The sequence below is a fragment of the Bidens hawaiensis genome, unplaced genomic scaffold (assembly GCF_021521415.1).
Source record: "Bidens hawaiensis isolate Kalapana, Puna unplaced genomic scaffold, B.hawaiensis_p1.1 tig00000055_1, whole genome shotgun sequence".
NCBI lineage: Eukaryota > Viridiplantae > Streptophyta > Magnoliopsida > Asterales > Asteraceae > Bidens > Bidens hawaiensis.
The window spans coordinates 4,312,187-4,337,825 of NW_027491016.1; the positions used below are offsets into that span (position 1 = coordinate 4,312,187).

A 25,639-nucleotide genomic window follows, 5' to 3' on the forward strand; every position below is an offset into this window, starting at 1 on the left:
GTTCGGAATGTTTGAGGAGACAGAGCCTGCTGGGGATGAGGCTAAGGAAGAAAGTGGAGAACTGGTTCCATCTGAGCCAGAGGTTGAGGCTGAGCAGGGTGACTCGTCTGATGAGCCACCAGAAGATAGAACCAAGGCCAAGCATGAGTTGAAGCGGAAGGCTACTAACAAGCCTTCTGTTGGTGGTACTTCGGGTAAAGCAACGGCTGTTGAAGAAGAGGAGGAAAAGGAACGTCAGCCCTTGAAGCGGTTGAAGAAGCTTGCGGACTCCCAGAAGTCTTCAAAGCTCGTCGTCAAGCTTTCTACCAAAGGTAAGCATTCATCTGTCCATGAGCCACACAAAGTCTCACCCGAAGCCTTCGCTAAAATCCTTAGAGACCTAGACGTAGCAAAGATTTAGATCCCTGTATACAAGAAACCGAAGCCCAGAGTCAAAACCAAAGCCAAACCAAGAAAACCCATGTTACATGACTTACCAGACCCCTCACCTGAACCCTCACCCACACAACAAGACCAACCAATTTCTACATTCTTAGGAAACCTACCACCGTCCCCACCTCAATCACAACCACAAACAACCACACCACCCGAACAACCAACCCAAACCGAAGCCTTGACCACCTCACCATTCACCTCACCCATCTTCAGCTCACGAATCAAATCTACAAGCCTATGGAGCCAAACCTTTATTTCCTCTCGACCAACCGAACCAGCACCATCAAACATAGAACCCAGAGCCTACACACCTCTATTCTCAACACCACCCACCACTACTACCTCACCACTACCTACCCAATCCATTACCCTACCATTCCAATCAACCTCATCACGAATCGTATCCGACACACCACCAGCCATTATCCTTTCACCCAAGCCTATTGCCAAAGGAAAGTCATTGACATCTCCAGTGTACGCTGATCCTATCCTTGATAGGATCATCACCCTGGAGGATTTAAACGCAAAAAGGGCTGAGTGTGAGTTGGTTTTGCTTGAGTATTTAAAGAGTCAAAAGAAGAAGGAGGTTGAGGATGCCAAAGAGAAGAAAAAGTTGGTGACAAGAGTTGTGGTCCTGGAAGAACAAAAAGTTGCATCATACTTTGATAGACAGTCAACGAACCTTGATCAATCAACTCCAAGGTCGTATTAAGAATCAACAAGAGCTCCTTAACCGTGAAGCTTCAAGCAACGCTAATTTGAGGGCTGAACATTTAAGCTTGGCAAATAGAGTAGCAACTCTTGAAAGAAACCTACCCGCTACAAATGTTCTTGAGGCTAATTTGCTTAAGAAAATTGAAGATGCTACTACAAAGTGGGACATTGAAAAAGAGGCCACCAACTCCAGGGTGTCTATGCTCGAGGGAGAGTTAGCCTCGTCCGCCTCTCTAGGTACACTTATTGCGGAAAATACTCAATTATGAACTGAGATACAGGCCATTCAAGCAAAGATCTAAGAGCATGACCGCCTTAACGAGCAGCAGCTGAAGACGAATGAGGAGTTGGTGAGCAAGTATCAAACCGCCTCTGACCTCATGGGTATGCGCGATGATGATTTTCATGCTTTAGAGGACAGACTTGATGTTGTGTTTAGAAGTTGGAGAAGGTCGGGTGAGACTTCTCAGATGGGCGGTCCACAACCTACCGCAGGTCCTAGTGTGGCCTTGCGAGGAGAACAGGTTACTGGTTTGGAAGGTGAGGCGACTGTGGGTCGTATCGTACCACAGGTCAGCCAAGGTGATGACGAAGAAGAAAGTAATGATGAGGATGATGAAGAAGATGATGACGTGGATGACAATGTCCACGAAAGTTTCGATGAGGATGATGATAATAATGATGGAGGTGACGGTGGGGCCGGTGTAGCGGGAGGTGGAGGTGGAGTTAACACTCAATCACATCCACATGCTCAAGAAACACATCAAGATCCTGCTGCACACGACTCTGCTGGCAAAGTGAGGCAGGACGACTCCAAAATCCAAGACATATATAACGAGTTGTTTCCTGCAGGTAATATTTCAGGTGTGATGGATGATTTTATTGAAGTTGGGAAAACTCTTGAACCGGTTCAATATAATGTGGCTGAGGAACCTGAAGATGATTTCTACATCAACTACTCGCCAAATCCATATACGCCACCTGTTCAAGCAACTTCAGAAGCACCTGCCAGTGATCCCGTCATTGATCCAACCGCCGACTTGTCACAAGCAACACATAAGAAGAAAAGGAAGACACATATAGCGACAAGTCGTCCCAGTACCCGCTCCCTCAACTACCCCTATCATGATGATTCATTGATTGTATATGCAAAATACAATCGGGAGAATAGTTGCTGGGTTATTAGAAGATACAGCGGAGATCTCATCTACCTTACCCACAAGGAATTGGGTACATTACCAGAGCTTGACATCAACTACCTTCGAAAAGCTTTTGGTACAGGGGAGTATGATGAGTCATTGGAAGGTTGGGTCACTACTCATCCGCATCATCAGTCAAAAGTGGGTTACAAGGACTTTGAGTTGAATAAGGGTCGAATGTTCAAGAACCCGAGAGAGATCGACCCAGCCACCGGACAGCTGCGCACGATGTGGAGATATAGGGCACCAAAAGACAGCCACATTATTTATCATGGTGAGCCCTATATTCCAAACATTCTCTGAGACTTTATTGGCTGGGAATTTGACAACACCACGGGTGAAGCCGTCATACACTACAGAAATATGCATGAATTTCGTGTATTTGACGAGCACGAGTTGATGGGTCTGCACATGGAAGACATTCTGAAGCTCCACAACTCACCCTTGCGCACCGTCGAGGACATTGGACGTCAAAATACAGACTGGATAGTTGAAGCATTCAACAAGTTTATCAAAATACTTGTTGAACTTCCACTCTCCGAGTACGAATGCTTGGTGTACGATACCGACGGTTTCCAATACTAAAGACTAGAGGAAGATTGTTAGGTCCCGTTTTTGTATTTCTAATTCTTTTGTATTGGAATGTATGTGATTGTTATGTATTAGGCCTATAATGTTATTTTTGTATGTAATTGGGCCCAATGCCAATTGGAAAGAAGCCCATTGGGCATGTGGAAATAATACTAAGTTTTCATGCATGCTCCTCTATAAATAGTAAGCATGCCATGAGAACAAAAAGTTTTTTGTCCAATTCTCTTATCTTCTACTTCTCTTACTCTCTCACTCATTCTCTCACTCATCCGAAAATAAACATCTCAAGATCCGAGACCAAAGGTGACCCGGTGTGATATTCCACTAGCATCGGGTTTGGTTGATCCAAGAATGGTTGTTAGATCTACCCACGTTGTGACCTACAAAAAATGCTACTTACTAACTTACCATTAATTTGTTTACCGTGTGTAGGATCTCGTCATAGACGAAGAAGCATGGAGCTTCGCCAGATTACGACTAATATGGCGGGAGAGTTCAGAAAGGTTAGTATGTGTGTTTTTGGTTTATGGTTTTGTATAAACAAGTATTATGGTCTTTGTATTGTCAGATTTATAAAAATATTCTTGTTATTTTACATATTTGAATTCATGGATATTAAATTTTTTTTATTTGGTATTTACAGTATTAAAATTAGAAAATAAATATAAAACTAAAATCAGCGATGACATCCGACAGAAATTGCTCACCTTAAAAAAATAAAGTTATTAATTTTTAGAAAATCACTAATTGAAATCCATCGGAAAACCTATAAAATCAGCCAGAGATAGGTCAACTTGTCAAGAGAAATGCCTATCGGAACTCTATCGGTAATTGACCAATCAGAACTCTTTCGGAAAAGCAACCCGTTGGTGAAGCAATCAATAAAAATGGGTGAGGTGAAAGGATATATAAATGACTATAGCATGTAGTTAAATATAAGAACCAAGTATAGTATGCAGCCAAATATAAAAAATAAAATAAACACAAGGTCTTTCAAAACTCGAATTGTCTCATGGAAGCCTTCTATATTTAAGGAGTCATTAGGCCGAGATATTTTCTTCATTATATAAAAGGAAAATTTCTAAAAAACCAATTTATAGAAAGAGATTCCAAATTTGTCCCTCAAAACTCGAATTGCCTCATGGAAGCCTTCTGTATAAAGGGAAAATTCCTAAAATAACCCTTTCTATACATTTTTATTATAAACCTGATACAAATTATATGTAATATTTTGTGGGATACGTCGGTGATCCGTCAAAAGGTATCCAAGTATTCGTGCCATCAATGATGTTCCATCAGTGATGATTAGTTAGTATAATATAAGTATACTTGTATATAAGGGAATGTTCATGTACATTTTAATCTTAACATGAGAACGTAGAAAATAATACCAATTTATAAAAAAAATGAGAACATAAAAAACAATACCAACTACAATACCAATTTACATAAACAATGGTTTATAATAACAAAGAAAAAAAACCTAAAAATTACAACAAAAGAATCAAAATTAAGAACAACTAATAACAGCATATACTAGTAAATGCTTATAACAGCAAAAGAAAAAAAATCTAATAATAACAACAAAATATAAATCAACAAATACTAATTATAATGTCTCATAATAAAAAATTAGCAAATAAGAACAAAAAATAACAGCAAACACCTATAAAATAAACATAATAATAACAATAAATTGGTTCTCACTATTCTCATATTAAGAATAAAATATATTTGATCTTGTTTCCTTGTATATACAATTTCGAAAAATTGAATATGGGCTGTTAAGCATCTAACCTTAGATGCGAAACCCCTAAAACTACGTTGTTTTGAACTTTTGATTAAGTATTTCTAAAAAAATGATTTTCTTTTCTTTTATGTGTGTTTCCTCTCCATTAATTTAGGAAATCTCAACTATTGCTCATACGTCCCAAAAATGTATTCTTCCTCATTCTGCCAATCAGGATAGATCTAGTGCCTGTTCCTCAATTAACCATCTTTTCTAGGCCTAAAACCCGATCATACTGCTTGCATCGCAATGGACATTCTTTTATGATAGGCTTCCTTCATGGGATTTTAGATTTTTAGTTGATAATTGCACATATGTAACAACTCTGTTTTTCCATATACTGATTCGAACCCGTTACTCGACCCGTTTTTTGATTCGGGAAATTTTAACAATAAAAAGTATTACGTTTATCAAGGAATTTATATACAATTTATATTTAATTATTATATTTATTTAATATATAAATAACTTTGAAAAATGTACGATTTTAACCCAAAACTAAACCATAACCCTTTATTGTATCCACATCAAAACTATAAGGACTAAAACACAATTTCTGCCTATTATCTTCATAACCCATTAACTAGACCCGTTAACCCATGACCCGTTTAACCACAACCGTGGCCCTTTTAGTTAACTTGTGCCACAATTGTCGATCTAAACTTGGAATTGTGCCGTCTATGCACCCAGTGCAATCGTTATGGCCACCTTGCAAATGTTTGTCGTACACCATCTACTCCTGAACCCCTACTACCTCTGTTTGCTACCATTGTGGAGATCCTAGTCATCTTCGCAATATATGCCCTCAACTAATCCGTGTTCGCCAATCTCAAGATAGAACTACGCCCTACTACGCCACCAATGCTTATCAAGTTCAGACCCATAACTCCTACACTCTCCAAACTCTTTCTACCAACCAAGATCCCCCTACGTAGCTCCACTTTATCAAAGCCCGTACCCTCAAGTTCTAGTTTACCAAGCCTACACCACTCAAACTTCACTAGTATTGTCTTTTCAAGCTCAACCTGCCCGACCCATTCCCAATCCACCTGCATTGACTGCGCGAGTTATTATGGATCCAACTACCTCTGGCGCTCCAAGTCAAGTAAATCCCATCTACCGTAACTGAAGATGCTCGAAGACTCTGAAGATTTTTGTTGCTTTCCTATCTTAAGTTATCTTATCTTTTCGTATTGCATTGTATCGACTCTTTCGTTATTCGCGAAATTGGATGATTTCAATTTGAACTAATTAAGCATTTCATTGCATGAATAAAGTTTCCATTATCAAAATTAATCTATTCGGATCTTGTACCTCTATCTCACCTCCTTAATCTCGATTATCACAATAACATCTGTTTCACCAAATCTATTTTTAAAAGCAAAAGAGGTTTTCGAAATCTCACGGTTTTATTAATTCAACTAGAACATATATTAATTATAGATTGAAATTATATTTAGAGTTATCAAAACAATTGTTTCCTCTTAAAATTTTATTTTCAATGTTTTATAACCCACATGATGGAACGAATTATGCGGATCATCCGACGATAAGAGTAATTATGGATGCATACATAATTATTCAAGTCCTCGCATGGAAATCATAATACGTAAGATTGTGTGTCATGATTTAGAACCTAAGGTAGCTTGGGTAACGGTACGAATGATGAGATGATAAGGACATGGTGGATACGCCGCTGGTACATCCTATATATAAGTTCCCTTATCGGATTGTCATTTGAAGCGTTGCTTCGGTTATTAGAAGTTCTATGTTATGAAATTTTCGTTAAAAGCGTAATTGTTTTTAAAACGATGATGTTGTGGTTTTCCTTAATTTTGAGACGAAATTCCCTAAAGTAGGGGAGACTGTAACAACTCGGTTTTTCCACATACTGATTCGAACCTGGTTTTATGATTCGGGAAATTTTAACAATAAAAAGTATTACGTTTATCAAGGAATTTATATACAATTTATATTTATTTAATATATATAAATAACTTTAAAAAATGTACGATTTTAACCCAAAACTAAACCTTAACCCTTTATTGTATCCACATCAAAACTATAAGGACTAAAATACAATTTTAGCCTATTATCTTCATAACCCATTAAGTAGACCCGTTAACCCATGACCCGTTTAACCATAACCGTGACCCGTTTAGTTAAGTTGTGCCACAATTGTCAATCTAAACTTGGAATTGGATTGTATTTATGATTGTTCCTACCATATTCAGCCTAATAGACAACTGTAATTAGGAAACAAGATCAAAGAGATTCGGATATTGAAGGATTCTGATAAGCCGACTTAAATTAAATCACTTATATGACCTAAGATGAATTATAACTCAATTCCTCGCATCTACGCCATCTATATAACCCGACGACTCAAACCCCTAACCTTAATTGTGTTAATATTGGCCGTAAACCTTAGATTGATCTCAGTTCTGGCCGTCGCGAAGCGGTGGTCGTTCTCCCTGCTTCCTTCATCAATCAAGGTAATTAATACATGCAATAAGTTCGTATAACAGCGATAAACGTAAGCCATAACAATAATTTGATAAACATAGAACAAATTGATCGATTGAAGATTCTAGGGTTCATGATAAATTGGGTTTAAACTGTTTCTTTACATGTTAAATCTTTTACAAACTTAAATCAACTGACACACCAACGCAGTTGGCTGGTGTGTGTGTGTTAAGGATTCTGGCTGGTCATCTACGCAAGTTCGAACATCACTCAGACCCTACTTTTGGTATTCTTTTTATTTAATGGTTTTAACTTGTTTTAATTGTTTAAAAATATTATAATTAATATTAAATAAACAATATTTTATGCAAACTGACATCATAAAAGTTAGTTTCATGATGTTTCGTGTCGGCTAGTTTCGTTCCAAGTCTCGTGTGTGTATATATATATATATACATATCTTATTAATAATAATAAATCATTATTATTTTATTAAGAACCGATACTAATATTGATGTTTCTCGTAATAAAAACGTCTTTATAAATTCATTCATATTTATTAGATATATATGTATATATATAAGTATATATATATGTATATATGTATGTATTATTTATTTTAAACAAAATCCTAATAAACGTATTTAACATGATGAAACGTGTTACTTATATTTTTACCATCGGATTTCGTTAAAGACTTTAAGATATAAATTTTACGATAATTATATATTTAAACGGTAATTGTTATAATAGGTCTCAACTTATATTTATTCAAACTAATTATTTGTAAGTTCGATTATACGTTACACAATGATTTTATAATTAAACGTTAATAAAAATTCGTAGAGATCAATCGTTCAATCCATAACGTACCCAACCATAAATATAACTCAAATCATATCGAAATTCTGAATTCGTCATACGTATTATATCATTTATAATTCACTCATAACATTATTTAATTATGATTCTTGTCGGTAATTCTCGAAGAGCGTGATTTCCGCTTTCTTGTCGTGTTCATTTTCGTTTGGCTTATTCGATCAGATGATTTTTATCATTCCCCTATTTTACTCAATTTTTACAAACGTTTTGGGGACATATGCGTATATCATACTATACATACATATCTATATATACATACATATCAAAAAGCAAACGTGTAATTGTGTGTGATTAATCAAATCTACTTGTTATGTGCTTACTTGTTTATGTACGCATTCGTGCTCTGAGAGGTCCCGCATATCCCCATGTATTGGGTTCTCATTCTATTGACCACCGCCCGATTCGCTTGGCAACGGTCTTATTCTATTTATTTGCTCATGGTTGATTTACCGGCGCCCGATTCGCTTGGCAATGGTTTAATCGACAACTTACTTGCTTATGGTTTGATTTCATTACCGCATTTATTACGTTTTGCTTATTTATTATATTAACATTATTTTTAGGTCAAAACTTGGTGGTAAACTCACTCAACATATTTGTTGACAAAAATCCATTTTCTACGCATATGCAGGTTGCCTGAGTTGAAGGATGGACACTTAGAAAGACCTTAAGATTATAATGAAGACATACATGGATTTAGACTTGTTGTATTTATTTATTTGAATTGTTTGGTTATATTTGATTATTGCGTGTATTATTTGAACAAAATAACTAATTAGATATTGTCATTTATATTTATGATAGTATCTTCGAGCTGTGAGCAATCGGATCACGCCCCGGCATTTCCACCTTAGATTGGGGTGTGACAACATAATTGGGAACCCTATGCCTATTTTTAATGTTTGTGTGATCGATTTTACTTCTCTTGTTAGGGTTTATTGACGGGTGGATCATGGAACCACCCTTAAATGTAGTAATTTCAGTTAAATGATGTGCGTTTATGTTTAATTTTAAAGACTTGGATTACTACACTATATCATGTGATTGTAAGTTTAAAGAGGAAAAGGACGAAACAACAAGATCATAGGCGAAGACGGTGAAGGAAACGGAGCTAGAACGAGGAAATTATGAAGAAAACAAGAAACTTGAACTAGCTTCACCGTGGCCCACGGTGCAGACCGTGGACCACGGTCCACCTGAAGAAATTCTGGCAGATTACACCGTACCGTGGAAGAAGGTCCCAACCGTGGGCCACGGTCCAGGCCACGGTACCAACCGTTTAGGGTTTATCTTAAACCAGATGGTTAATAGTTGAAAAATAATCTTTTGTTTTTCTCGTTTCCCTTTCTAGTAAATGGTACTACATCCATTCCAACATTCCGTATCAGATGGATCTTGTGTACATAATCAATTGTGATATAAAATAATGGAAGAAGATGTGATTGTGGGTATGGTACATGAAACGGTGATCTGTTTACCTATCTGAAACGTGTGAGATCGATGATTGAACCAATTGCAACATGTACCATCGAAATCGACCGCCCGATTTAAGTCGATAACCCTTAATCAATTGATAAGCTAATCGAAAGCATGTTGCAGATGAGACTGATGGAGAAGAAATATGAAATAAATGATTTTAGAATAAATTTTTTTATTAGATCTGTATCAAAACTACGTAGTTGTGGTGGTTTCACATCTAAGGTTAGATACTTAACATCCCAATATTCACTTTCCCCATACTATTTATATGTTTAGCTTAACTAATTATCTATTATAGTGCAAGTTAGCAATAAATTAAAATTAAAAAAGAAACCAATGTTTAAATTTATTTATTTATTTTTGAACGAAGACTCAATCACTCATCTATTTTCTACTTTTAAACTACTCCAAGAAAATAGTATACACCCGTACAAAGACTTGATCTCTTCCCTCCAAAAAAACAAAACCGTTATCACCAAGCTAATTAAGACTCTAATGGCGTTGTAATTCATGATGATGTTGTTAAAGATACATTGAAAGTTAAACGGCAATATGCATATGCATATACACATAGGCGCCATATAAATTGAGCAAGGATGTGTCCATACATGCATGAAATAAGTTCACTTTGTTACTAAACTCTTTCATTTAATTAAATAAAATGGAAGAAGATAACTAAAGATAAGCAATAATGGAGTTTAAAGGGACTATTGTTTTTCTAATTTAGCCTCACCACTACCAACACCACTTCTTTTTCCTGAAATAAAAAAAGCACCGCTCATTTTCTTAAAAGTCCTCAAGCATATAAGATGCATGGATCTTCTTTTATACATGATCATTAAACCTTATCCTAGGATGGCAGATGGGTTGAATACCCACACCAAGGAAATCCCTAGTTTGCCCTCCATTTTGTTCTTCAATATGTATATGCCTTCTCTTAGATGGAGGGTACATCTCGTCCAAACTTGAAAAGCCATTCTCCAAACCATTCATCATTGGACTTGTGCCATACAACCCACAAAACTTGTTCTCATTCTGAACATGAGTACCATTACCAACCGTATCAATAGTAATATTATTGCAGTTGTTACTTGAGTTTACTCCGAAGCTTCCTAGGAAAGATGAGTGGTTGGTTGTCGTTGAGGAGGTCGAGCCCATTTGCGCAGCTTTCTGAAGCAAAGCGGTCGCAGACATGCTCGCAGTGGGGTGTGCTTGAACCAAATTGTTTTGAGTGGTTAACAAAGAAGGTGCACTTATGTTAACTTCATGCTCCGTAGTGGCTTTCGCTCCAAACACGCCCCAATTTGTTTGAAATTCTGAATGATGAGGATGGTTTTGATAGCCCAATTGATGCATGTCTTGTAGTTCATTACAAACATTTTTATTGTTACTGTTATTGTTACTGCTGGTCCAAAGTGAAAGCCCATCTTGTCCCGTAGGGTCAAGATGGCTTTCAGGGTTGGTTGAGATGGGCTTAAAGATGCTGGAAGTGAAGTGTTGAGCCATTGTTGGACCGGCAAGAACCGGTGGTCCTACAAAGTGGTAGTTTATGTTTCCAACTGGCCCTGTTGGTGTGACATTGTTGAAATGAGATGCTGCATTAACCCTTGCGGTTTCCTCTGCTAAGGCGTCGCAGAAGGCGCGATGAGTGATGAAGCTGTCTCTCCTGTATATAATTCAGCTTAGCATAATTAATATAAGAATCAACATTATAAGCATAACTGAATTAAACTTATGTAATTTAACCTGAATAATAGTACTTCTCACACTATCATGTATTACAATTTAATTAGCCTGCTTGTCCATAAAGTTAAGGACAAAACACTTCTAAATACCATAAAGACATTTTTTTATTTTCATAGGCCGGTGTATGACCTAAATAATTTTCAAAACTTTTACAATGAATATATTATCATCCAAAAAGGGTGTAATAATTTTTTCGTATCTGCCAACTAGCTTTTCATTTGCAATTACAAACAAAGGGGGAGTAGCGCATTAAAGATTTATGATTTATTTTATTTATACACACAAAAAAAATTAAAAAAATAAACACACACACTTGTGTTACGCACGTACAGTCCTAGGCCTTTGAAATCATTTTTAGAAAATAAAACATAATTATGGACCAGAAATTGCAAGTGTAAGACACACTTTTTCAGGCTTTTTTGGAGTCATTTTCGTTATCTGGATATAGTGCTGATATTTATTGCTTTGTATAAAAAATTAAAAATATTCGATTTTCTTGCAACGAACATGGACTTAATATTGGCTAAAAACTAATTAACTTGCAAGAATTATATAATTTTAAAAGATGTTTGACAATTTAAATTGTTGTGTATTTATTTAGTTTTAGGTTATAGCAACCTTTATGTGGTCAATAATTAAAAAGAAACCTTTGAACGACCAATATATTAACAAATATACAACTCTTTATAATTATTTTCTTGAATGAAATAGTAAACTTTGGGATGCCACACTTTAACAAAATAATTAAAGAATTTAGATAGATATATATATATTATAAAAAAAACAACTAGGTTTTTAGTTAATTATGTCCCAAAGTTGTATCTAAAATATGAGATTTCACCATAGGTTTAGTAAATCAAGTGATTCACCTAAAACATAAGTAGTCCCTACAGAAGTAGAAAGTGGATGAAATTCTTAATTGTTTAAACACCATGATCAACACCCATAGTTTAAAGAAACTTTGGAATGAAATAAGCATATTTTTTAATTTTAAAACAATAGCACCGGATCATTTGGAAATTACGACTGCACCGAGGGTCAGAGTGCTTAAACTACTGGTTTATTTTTCATGATTTAGAAAATTATTGAAAATTTGTGTTAAGTGATATCATATTGTAACGAACACAAATGTTTGGATGAATAACAAAAATCACGTACAGTATAATCTTAGGTATTTTTGTAATTGTTTTAATGTTTTAAACTTGGAATTGAGGTTAGCAAAAAGTTACCTTGAAAAGATTGTCCCACAATCACACTTATATTCTCTCGTCCCACAAGTTTTCGAATGAGCTTTCCAATCCGACTGAACCGCATAACATTTGGAGCACTTTGCACACTTCCATTTCTTCTCACCATGTTTCCTGCAAAAATGCTTCTTAATACCAGTCAAGTCTCCAAGTGCCCTTGATGGATGATTATGGACACAAGACTTTTCGGGGCACACATAAACGCGCTTTCGCACTTCTTTGCTTGTTCTTTGCTTTAGCTTCCATGGAAGGTTGTGACCTCGTCGATGAAGTTGAAGGTTTTGATCTCTTTGAAATCCCTTTCCACAAATCTCACACATGAATCTGTTTGTGGCCATTAGCGTCTTTGGTGACAACGCGATAACTTCTGCGTCAGGATCTACAAGTTTGTGAAACCAGATTTAGAATAAAAGAATATTGTATGAATATGACTATAAGAAGATAGTTAGAAATTAGGGTTTTCATGAAATCATTGATTTATGGTAGCAAGTGTCCAAAAAGACCTTTTTTTTTTCAAAATAAGTTATGTCAATAGGATCAAAGATCCATTTGAGTTGCTCATATGGATCAAGTTCCAAGATACCAACCTAAAGGGAATACTAAGATTGCACTCATAATCTTATTATTAGTGAAATACATATGTAAACAACTTGCCTGGAGTTCCTGGAAGGTTTCTTTTCCTCTTTATGGTAGGAGGAAGATTATTGGTGTTAGTGAAACCATTTGAGGTTGTATTTTCTTCTGCTACAATCTTATCTATCATCTTGAACTCTTCTTATGTGCTGTTGTTGCTATTGTTGTTGCTGTTCGTTATCGAATATTTGAAGTAGATCTTTAGTGTATGAGTGTGGTGGTATGTTAAGTAGAGAGAATTAAGTTCAAAACTCAATGGGGTGAGCTTAACCTACTCAAGGTCACATTCTATATTATAGAAAAATATGTAGGGTTGGATCTCTTTCTCTCCCTCGTTTTCTTTCTTTAATACATATATATGTGTGTGGTCTGGTAACCACTTTTGATTGGGGATTATATTAATGTATTTCTCCACTCTCATCAAATTTTACAACGTTGATTTACGAGGCAATTAAAATACTTTTACTAAAGTATTTATTACTAATGGTAAAAGGGGTTTTCATGAGAAAATAATAAAATAAAAACATGACAATAAAAATATATATAACTTTTGGTTTAAATATGAATAACTATGGATAAACAAGTTGACCTCTTCCTAAAACCAGCTTACTAAAAGTTTGAATTAGACAAAACTTAATTTACTTTTATCCAACAAATAATTGTAACATCTTAAATTTTGGTACAGCTCTTTAACCTATAGTGGTGTCACATGCATTTAAATTAAAGTTAACTAGTCAATTCATCAAAAAATCAACAAAATCCAAACCATGGGTCAAAATTAACTATATTCATGTTTATTGTTAAATGAAATATAAAATAAAGTTGAGGGATTTGTTTGGCCAGTTGAGTAAAAAATTTTCGTAAACCAACTAAAATGTGTAAACTCTTCTCTCTTTCATGTCTGCATCGTTCACACTCCTCACGTATGTCTACTCTCTCTCTCTCTCTTTCTCTCTCTCTCTCATACACATAACTTCATCATTATCTACATAGATGGTCAATAGAGAGCTTCTGGTTTGAGAAATTGGACGTCCGTCACCCTTATTCATCTCCACGTTGTCTCCAAATAAACCCATGAACGACCACTAATGTGTGTCCGATTATGAATGGTCTTATGTGTGATTGGTATGCGAGAAGATGCCTCACTCGTTAATCACTTCTTAGCAAGATCATTGCTTCTAAGTTCACTTTTGATATATCCTAACAGTTAGAAGTGTCATTTGACTCACATTAGATCAAAAGGCTTTTCCATAAATATGTACTCTAGCATTAGGTTATCCTGTAACTTATAAGCTAACAATATTTTATCTAAACAATATATAGGCATATCATCCTATTCTAGTATTCAATATTAGCACGTGTAACACTTGTTTTGGTCAAAAAATACACGAGGATAATCAAGTAACCAAACTTCAAATGTGAGGTAGGATGATTGATATTGTAAACGAAATAATAAGGAAATAGTATGAGTGACACAGCGATGTAGCGAGTAAAAACCCTCGATCCTTAGAGGATCTCCAACAAAAAACCTCGGGAGGGAAAAACTATCTCACTGCCTCAATTATATTAAGTAAAATCGATGATTACAACTGTTGGAAGTTGCTATGATCGCTACTCTAGTTACAAGTTAGTGTGTTCGGGTGTCTATTCGTGTCTTATGCGATCTAGACAACTCCTATTTGTAGTTAAATGAGTCAAAACTATCAATTAGAAGCAATAATGAATATTAGTTGTCCTGGCGAGGATCCTGGAGCAGTTACATATTTGCATATCTTTATCATTAAATGGTGGCTATAATTGCTCCAATGTCCTAATGTTCAATGTTTGACCGGGTCTTCAGCTAGGAATTAATTATTAAACGTTACATGCAAAACCAAGTCAAAGGTGAAAGGATAGTGACGGTTAATAACGTTAATTATCAAGGATATTGTCATCTCTCTGAGATCCTATGCACTGCGAGGATCCTTATGATGATTCTGCGTGTCAGGATCCTGGAACCATTACAGAATATCATATCTTCATTAATAACTTGTTGTAACAGCCCTAAAATCCTAATATTAAATTGATTTGAGCAAGCCTTCGGCATGGAGTGAATTGCTAGTTGTTTCTTGCATGATATCTGCTCAATCATCAAGGAGAATATTCGGGTAACAGCTCCGGGCCTTTAGCCTTTCTTTGAGTCGCCATTAAATGTCTTGTTTCTTGATTTAATTTGATCAATTATGATTAACCCTACAAAGGTAAATAAACATATAGAGTAATATTATCAATGTTAATAATATTTAAATGCTAAATCATTTTAGAGTTCGGGATCTTGGTGCATCATTAGGATCCTTGAGGCACCATCGTAAGGATCCTTAAGCTGGTTCTGAATTCCAGATCCTTGAAATTTTGCCCACAACAATTGCCCCTAAATATTTATAGTTGCACTCCACTTTATACGACTGTAGATATTTGAAATATTTCTTCTTGTGCTTTGTTCGTTTTTTTGGGATTCTTACTGCCCCTTGCATGTTTGTTAGTACTTTAGGAAAATTTTAAGGATCTAAGGATCCATGAAAATACTTTTCAAAGATTTTAGATCTAAGGATCCTTGGTAATATACCACGTTTTGAAATATTTTGGATCTAAGGATCCCTGGGGAAGAGCTCAATCTTATGTAACATGTAGATGCCAAAATCTTATATTAGCATGTCTATGTTAATTCTTTAGTCGGGGACAAGCCCGATTTTCTTGGGACTTCTGCCCAACTTTTGTGACATGTAAATATCATAACCTTAGATTAACATGTCAATGTTAATTCCTTAACTTTTATGTAACACGTCTGTTACAACTTTCTTTTTGAATCCAATATATAACGAACAATAACGGAGTTACCTGCAACTGTTACATTCACATATTCCGCCATCTCGAATTATATTTGAATAGGGCGTGCGTATCAGGTGGGGTGTAGAAACGCTTATGCTTGAAAGGTGAAAACCTTTATACCTTTGAATGGGTTTTGAATACCTTAAACTTTAGAGAGATGGACAATCTCTATCTCTTTCAGGATCCTTTGGAATAGCTGCAAAACCTTAAACCTTGGTGAAGGTTGGTGTTAGCCTTCGATGCTTAAGTCAGTAAATTGACGTAAATAAAAATAATAATTAGAATAATAAATGAAATAAGGTTAAAATACGTACTTGGCTAAGTTAGGAATTAAAACTCACATGAAGTATCCTTTGAGGTAAGGTTTTTCCTAGGATCTTGGTAGGTGTCATAGCTCATAGTATCTTTTCCTTTCTGTTGACCAATTGTATCATTTTTTTCGGGATCTATAAAGGAGAGTGTTTTGCCCCCAGATTGTATGTCTTTATGAAGCACTTGGATATCAGGATTGAAGATTATTTCTTTCCAGTTCTGTTCCCTTTCCTTCCTAAGAGATCCTTCAAGTATCCTTTACTCAAAAGGTGACTTATTTCTTTTCTCAGAGCGATTCAGTTTTCAGTTATATGGCCGAAGTCTTCATAGTAAGCACACCATTTGGATTTATCTTTCCTAGATGAGTTTTTATCGTTCTTTTTAGGCCATCGGGCTTTATTTCCAAGATCCTGCATAGCAAACATTAGTCCAGTTATATCAACAGAAAAACAATAATATTTGATCCTTGGATATTCTTCCTCATCGTTGTCCTCGTCCTTCTCTAGGTTAACTCTATGGTTATCGGGCTTAGAATAAGACTTGAGTCTGTATGATTGATGAGATGAAGATTTGATTTTCTGTTAGGACGATCATAGTCGGATGTTGGTACATTGATCCTCTCCATGATCCATTTATCTTCTTCAAGTCTAATGAACCGTAGAGCCCGATTTCTGACTTCATCGAGGTTCCTACATGGATTCATAACAAGGTCTTCATAAAATGATGAATCATTCTTTAATCCCATTTTGAAGGCTTGAACTGTCGTAGCCATATCAATATTTGGGATGTCCAAGGCTTCTCTGCTGCACCTGCCAACATAATCCCTAAGTATTTCATCATGCTTCTAGGTAACCCTGTATAAGTCGTTAATTAATTTTTCAAATGACCTACTACAAGAAAATTGATTATTAAATAAATTAACCAAATATTCCAAAGCAGCAATAGAGTTAGGGTGACGCTTAGTATCCATTTTAAGGTTGACCCTATAAGTGTCGATCCAAAGCTTTTGCATAAGCATGCTTCCTTCAAATATATAGGGATTGGTATGATTTTCATCCTTTCTTTATATTGAGCAATGTGTTCTTCAGGATGTGTCATCTCATCATAAAGCTTCATGGCGGGAGTTCGGAAATGCTTCGGGATTTCAGTATCACATATTGGTGAGGCACATCTCGAAACCTTCATGCTTGCAGCGGTCACCTCTGGTATAGGTTGAACTATACCGGGTATGCTCGAAATCATAGTCTTCAACTTTTGTAGTTCATAATCCATCGTAGGATTTACACCTGTATCCTGCACAAATCCAGCTTTGTTAGATAATAAAAATGGATCATGATGGATGTTACTGGTGTTAAGATCCTAAGACGATAATCTTGGGATCCTTTCAGGGATCCTTGCTGCTATTATCCTGACTAGTGATTCATGATTCTGAACTTCAGGTAGAGGATTCATAGAAATGAAATCCTTGACGCTTTTCCCTTAGGATCCTGATATGCGGAAGTTTTTGTCTCTGGATCATGAAGCTTCAAAGTTCAGCATCCTAAGCTGCGAAGTAGCTATGGGCTTCGTTGCTTTAGCCTTCTCTTATTTCAATTTTTGTATCTCTTCCAAGAATACTTTGTTGGTTTGTTGTTGCTCCGCCATTTTCTTCCGGACTTGATTAAACAAGGAAATGATATCATTATTCAAAACCATGATAGGATCCTCAGCTCGAGCAAACTCTAGGCTAGTAGATGAATTCTTTGCTGTGTTATCCGGTCTTCTTGGAGGTGGTGGAAACAATGGAAAGAACTGGCTCAAACCCGTACTTGAAGATTGAGTTGATGGGTGAGTTGTCTTGCTTTGAGATGAAATCGAGATGATGATATCATTATTCGAAACCATGATAGGATTTTACCTCTAGCAAACTCTAGGCTAGTAGATGTATTCTTTGAGGTGTTATCCGGCCTTCTTGGAGGTGATGGCATCAATGGTAAGGACTGGCTCAAACCCGCACTTGAAGATTGAGTTGAAGGGTGAGTTGTCTTGTTTTGAGATGATGATTGCTTCAATCGAGATGTCATTTGTGATGATAAAAAGGTAGTGATTTATCACAAAATTAAGGAATCGAACGTATAAATCACCAATTGCCCAACGGTAGGCGCCAAACTGTTTTGGTCAAATATTACACGAGGATAATCAAGTAAACAAACTTTGAATGTGAGGTATGATGTTTGATATTGTAAACCAAATAATAATTAAATGGTACGAGTGACACATCGATGTAGCGAGAAAAAACCCTTGATGCTTAGAGGATCTCTAGGAAAAAAACCTCAGGAGGGAAAACTATCCCACTGCCTCAACTATATTAAGTAAAATCGGTGATTACAAATGTTAGAAGTTGCTATGATCTCTGCTCTAGTTACAAGTGTGTGTGTGTGTGTGTGTTCGTGTCTTATGCGATCTAGACAAATCCTATTTGTAGTTAAATGAGTCAAAACTATCAATTAGAAGCAATAATGAGCATTAGTTGTCCTGACGAGGATCCTGGTGCAGTTACATATTTGCATATCTTTATCACTAAATGATGGCTATAATTGCTCCAACGTCCTAATCTTCAATGTTTGACCGGGTCTTCAGCTAGGAATTAATTATTGAGTGTTACTTGCACTACCAAATCAAAGTTGAAAGGATAATGACGGTTAATAACATTAATTACAAAGGATACAGTCTGTAGGTCCCCAAACCGGATCCGATAACGAACGGCTTTGTTCTTGATAAACGCTCCTGACGGGTGCGGTGAAACAAACGACCGAACATAAGTAATATAACGATAAAATAAAGGAACGATCTCGTAACCGATACAAAAGATTCATAATATTAAACGGACCGATCCCATCCAAGGTGAGCTCCTTTTGGGTGGTTGTTTACACGATCAAAACACACATACAAAGATAACATATGACATATTTATAGCAAAAAAAAAAATAATGAACCCCAGCCCCATTCAGCGCTAATCGGACCTAAGGACCCCCCCCCCTCCCCCTTGCGATTTTCTTCTTTGCAGCCAAAGTTAAGCCATAAAACTTCAATTCAATGTTAGTTTTATGATTCCTCAAGTCTTTTACACTTTAATTGATCTTTATATTACGCGTATTGATTAATAAACGACTTGTTTTAGGTTAACCGAGTGGCTGTCCAATTGAGCGGTTTCGGGACTGTTTTAGTTGAGGTTTTTGCACCAAAATATTCCTAGGTATGTCTAGTATAACATACTTAAAAATCATGTTCTTTGGTGTTCGTTAGATTGGTCAACTAGTTGTAGTTAGATTGTTAGTGTTCGGTTGACTAGAATTGTAGTTTGATGTGTTTAACGCGAGGGTTGAAGTGATTAACGACTAATTCAGCTCGGGGGAACTTGGTTTGATGTACGGCCTGTTGAAAAATCATTTTATAAGTTATGGGGCTGAATTGGTTGTCGGTTACTCAAACGGGTCGGTACAATGTACAATTGCGTTTATTGAATGGTTGGTGCGTTGTACTTGCGAGTTACCGACCCATTTGACCCGTGTAGCGTCGTGTGGACTTTTTGGCTGTGATTTTATCATGTTGTGTCCACACGGGGTTGAGTTGGATGTTAATGGCCTAAACGACTCTTAAACGCGCGTGTTAGTGTCACCTAGTGCTTCCGGGGGTAAATTGGGAATTCTTTATTCCCGGGAGTATCTAAGGGTCGTGTTGGTGAATGTAAGGCCCCGGGGGCTGTTATGATTGAGTTTGATGAGGTCGAGACTATAGGTAAGTCGAACCATGTTAGAACGTCTCGTATGATAAACGAGTCCTTTCAATGTTGATTGTAATGTTTGTATGTAAACCGACAGGTGTTTGAGTTTTGGGATTACTTAGGGATTATCTAGCTCGTGGTGAATACGTGTCTTGTGTCAGGTGAGTTCATGATGCCCCTTTTTACTCTTTTAAGATTTTGGGCTAGCATGCACACCTAAGCGATTTTGCTTGATGAAATGTTTAAAATTATTTTGGATGGGCTTACTTGTATGGGATAGGCCTTGAGATGATATTATCGTATGTATGTATATATTATTGTATGGTCAATATTTGGCGATGTTAGTAGTCGTTATCGACAACGGATGTTACGTATGCCTACTTTGTGTTTGCATACGTTGGATGAGATGTTACGTGTTTGGGTTGTACATTTGCTCGACTCTGATGTTATTACTTGGATGTTATATATATATATATATATATATATATATATATATAGGGATGTACTTATAAAGATGTTTATATATATGTGTGTATGTGTGTGTGTGTATAAGGATGATTATTTATTGATGATGATGGCCTAACTGATGTATCCCTTTTATATTTTAAAACCTTTGGAATGACTATTATGATTATTATTATCGATGTTATTTATTAAAACTTGAACTCACTCAGCTCAAGCTGACTTTGTGTGCATGTTAGTGTGAGTTTCAGGTTAGGAGAAGGATGCCTTATCGCTTAGACGTGCACGAAGCTACTTGGACGGTGAAGGGCTTACGTGGATGGAAGATTTCAATATTAAACATTTATTTTTAAAAAAAAAATCTTATCAAATATATTTGAATTGGTTTTGGGCATAACTCCCGGGTTTTGGGAACTTATTTTATTACTTATGGTTTTCCACTGAACTATACTCTGAATTGGTTGTTTTCATGAAATGAACGGTTTTCAAGTTTAAGTATTTTTATAAGTATGATGGATGAATACCAACTGTAGGATTCTCGGGATTCGGGGTCTTACAGGAATGAAAGATTAGGCTATACTCAAGCCTTACTATTAGAATTGACCACCAAAAATATATTTTAATATGAATAGTCTAAAGTACAATGGTTGGATAGGCTTAACATTAGAGTATGCTAAATGGCTTGTGATATAAACATGAATGAAAATACTTCTAGTTAAGTGGCTAACACTTCATAGGCGTATGGTTTTATGGCCTTAAATCATGTAGTGATGGGATGCCCCGGGGAATGAAGACCATGGGTTGGTATGCGGTTTATCATCTGGGTATGCGTAAATCCTAAGTGGATTTATGTATATTAAATAAGCTTAAAAAGAGCAAACCCGCAGTTTATCTGCCAATTCATAAGTCAATAAATATGATCACAAAAGTGCTTTCAAAGTACAAATTCACTACTGACTTGATCATCCACACTGTTAGTCATATGGGGTCCCCGTGCTCGCGTCTTATTACCATTAAGAAACGGACCACACGGGACATGTCATATGTAAGCCCTACAGATGAATTCGTGCCTACTCACGTATGGTGATGAACTTCGGGGTATTGCTTGATAAAGGGGGTATGTCATGTAGTGGGGGCTATTTAGTAGTTGGTTACCTAATTGCACCCTAATCGTATCTAATGGCCATTCTGGTAGACTTTAATGCTTAATTTTAGGTTTTGGTTCGATAAAAATATCCAATATTGTCTTAGCTATTACATATGGGCTTGAAAATTGTACAAATATGCAAAATTTTTATCATATAATTTTAAGGTTTAAGTCAAGTTGGGGTGGTCTGGTTCGGTAAAACTATAATGAAACATGGTAAGGTGGCTTCAGGTCTTTGAGGTGTGGGTTCCATTTTAATCATATGAATTAATAAAACTTGTCGCACCTTATTTTTGATAAGTATTTAGGCATGGGTTTAAGTGGACAACAATATCGGCAATCGTGGTTTTTGTGTTCTTTGTGCTTAATTAAGATAATCTATGATGTATTTTGAGAATGATCTCTGATTCTGATTCCATTGCAAAGTATTTTTCGGGACGAAAAAGGATAAGTGTGGGGATGTGATGGTTGGGTAAAAATTAGTTAGTTTTATATAGTAATTAGTTATATTTAGGTTAATAAACGAATGAACATTGGTACTTCAAGCATTGTTATGTGTTTTCAGGACATTGGAAGTTAAGGATCTTAAACGAGCTAATTCAGAGCCATCCAGATGAAGATTAAGCAAGCCTTGAGATGATGGAAGGATGGGGAAACATAGATGGATGGTTAAGAAGGATTCAGGAAATGATTGGATGAGAAACTTGAAGCCGAAGTGAAAACTGAACAAGATGGGTTACCAGGAAAGTGTCTTTTAGTAAAACGGGCATATCTCGGCCTAAAAAATGAGTTACGGAATCCATAATATATGAATTTCATGTTTCTCGACAAGATGAATCCGATTATGAAGTCAGTTGCATCTTTGCGATACGCGAAGTTGTTGGACATGCATCTTCGCAATACGCGAAGATGCTTAAAGTCGGCAAAAGTTAGGCTTTTCACTATATAAACGATTTTTCGACCCTATTTCGGATATAACGACTTCCAGAGGCAGAAGAGGTGCTCTAAGGCAACTTTCATCCATCCCAAGGCTTCCGGTTTGTCCTACCATCGTATGTTCATCAAGATAAGTGCTTTAACGATTATGTCGATGTCCGGCTAGTCGTGTGTACTCGTTCTAGACTAAGGTTTTGTGTAATATACTGTTATGTTCAGATTCTTGTGCTTCATGAATATAGCTTGATTAATTTTATATGATTTGTCTTGCTTAATTAGTATTTGGTTGATTAAAGCTTGAGTTTGCGATTATTGATTTGTGTAACGTTTGTTTGGTTGTTTATCAACACTTAGGGTTAAGCTCTTGTGTCATTGGACTAGAATCATCAAACCTTATCATTTAGTTAATCATCTTAGACATAGAGTTGGTAATTGTGGTGTCCGGGTGCATTTGTGTCAACAATTCGGTTAGGGTATCGTTTGTCATCATAAATCAAACCATAGGACTAACAATTATTATAAAACCAAAGACTAGAGAATATGTGATTAACGTATGGAACACATAACCCAAACCTAGAATGAATGCTTTTTAATTAATATTGTTTACAACTCTTTTCAAGTAATAATTAGTTTTAATTAATTTTTTTCTACAAACTGCTTGACATCGACTGTCCGCCTTAGTTAATTAATTAATTTAGTCATATTAAATTAGCACTTTCCTTGAATCCTTGTGGAGACGACCTTATTTACCCGTACTAGTTATAGGTATTTAAGTCCTTAATTAATTGTTTTTGAGTAGACCGCGACAGCCTACGTCATCTGTATGTCTTTTCAGGAAAAATAACAAAAATGCCGATCTGATATACCAAGAGTCAAGATACCTTCTTTATAGAAGTATGCTTGGTTAACAAGGCCAACGGCTAATGGAGACTTGGTCAGGTGATCCTGGATTATTCGGAATCCTATTTGACTGAAGGAATCTGTTATTAACGAAGACCCGAAGACCAGCGGGAATTATCAAAGAACTAGTTTATAGTTGTTGTACTTTCCTTCTATAAATAGAGGAGGACGATCGATTAAGAGACACATTGCGTTTTTACTTTTTACACACTTGGTCGCAAACACGCAGGGATCACAGCAATACTTAATTCTTTTTTTGATTTCACACACTTAGTATATCGATCGATCCAAGCTCTTGTATTGTAACTAATTACTTTTATTTATACAATTGTATGAGGCAGTGTGACTTTTGTCACCTCCTGAGGTTTTATGCTGGAGATCACTTGTGATCAAGGGCTTTCCTCGTAACATCCCGTGTCTTGCATTCTTTATTTCGTCGTTTTCTTAAAGCTGTTTTTGTCATTATTCTCGCTATCCCAACACTATTTGTCAAAATACTGAAATTATCTTCAGTATAAAACAAGCATCATAACCTCATATAACTAATTTGACCACTTAGTTATTTTTTGTAATTTTTGATCAAAATAAAGAGCATTCAACTCGTCCCAAAACGATTTAATCTTTGTGAAATAAGTTGCCATGACATCATTACCTTGGGAGATTGTACACAAGTTTTAATTGGTAAAATTTTGTTCCATCACTTTGCCCATATAGATCGGTTAACCCATCCCAAAGTTAATGTGTCGTTTCAACATATAACACACTCTCACTTATTTCTCGTGACAAAGTATTTAGAATCCAAGAAGCCACCATGTCGTTACATCTTTGCTATGAATCAAGATGTGAGAGTTAGTAGGTCTGGAAGTAGCTTCATTGGCAACCTAACTTTTTTTTCGATACTGCAATCGACTTTGCTTGTTTTTGTCAACAAAAACCAGAACTATCAAATATCTTTGAAACCAGTAACAATTCGGGATGATTAGACATATATAAAAAATATTGGATTGCTTATAAAAGACACATGATTTTTGTTATTTAAGCTTTAAATTTATCTTTTAAATGGTCTTTATTATAAAATGTTGATGTTGATTTCCTAAATTTTTATAGAGCTTTCTATTATAGAAGTATTTTAGATTATTTCCATAAAAAGGAATTATAACCTTTATTTCGTAATTGATTCAACATTCGATCTTTGTGTCAAGAAACGCATAAATTTCTTTTAATAGTATATACTAATGCAGATGTAGCTGATCTCAAGGCTTTTCCAGATATGTAAAAGGAATCTCACGTGATAAATTGAATGAATGCTTGGTTGGATCCATGTTAATATGCCATTTTATTTGCATATATATATATATATATATATGGTTTTCTTTTCATATTTTATTAGACTTAATTCACTTTATTTTTAAGGTATATTGGTTTTTAATAATCCTAATTATTGTCTTTTGGTCACTGCTGGTCCCAACTAATGAATTAGCTACCGATGATCCGAACTTTTAAAGTATTTTGTTCCTAATGGTCCACGACTAACAGAATCCTAACGTCATTAGTTTTAGGTCGCCGGGAAAACGTTTTTGGCCGGAAAATTCAAATTTGTTGCCAGAAAACACCACCTGAACACTGCGCCCACTGCCAATTGACTCACCACTAACCAACTACCACCACTTGAACACCATCAACCGATTCCGACGATGGTTCTAGGGTTTCCGGCGACCTCAATAATTGGGGCTTTTACTTGAAAAAGGTTCCTAAATGTTCGATACGAAGTTACCAAGATGTTTGGGACGAAAAATGTTGAGTTTTCGGGAAAAAATGAGTGTTCCGGCCAAAACCGTTTTTCCATCGACCTGAAACTAACAACGTTAGGATTCTGTTAGTCACGGATCGTTAAAAACAAATACTTTAAAAGTTGGGACAGTCAGTTGTCAATTCATTAGTTGGGACCAACAGTGACCAAAAGACAATAGTTAGGATCATTAAAAACCAATATACCTATTTTTAATTATTAAATCTACGCTAAAAAATCTGGAACAAACCCAATACATGAAACAAGTGTGATAATATTTT

General features: G+C 35.9%; 1 protein-coding gene across 1 annotated transcript; it reads right to left on the reverse strand.

Moving 5' to 3' along the window:
- Positions 1-10,275: 10,275 nt before the first annotated feature.
- On the reverse strand, positions 10,276-13,420 carry LOC143530615 (zinc finger protein MAGPIE-like). The gene is made up of 3 exons (XM_077026124.1): positions 13,203-13,420; positions 12,531-12,927; positions 10,276-11,221 (listed from the first exon to the last, which is right to left on the reverse strand). The coding sequence occupies exons 1-3, from the start codon at positions 13,309-13,311 to the stop codon at positions 10,381-10,383; spliced, it is 1,347 nt and encodes a 448-aa protein (XP_076882239.1). The 5' UTR covers positions 13,312-13,420; the 3' UTR covers positions 10,276-10,380.
- Between the last annotated feature and the right edge of the window lie 12,219 nt (positions 13,421-25,639).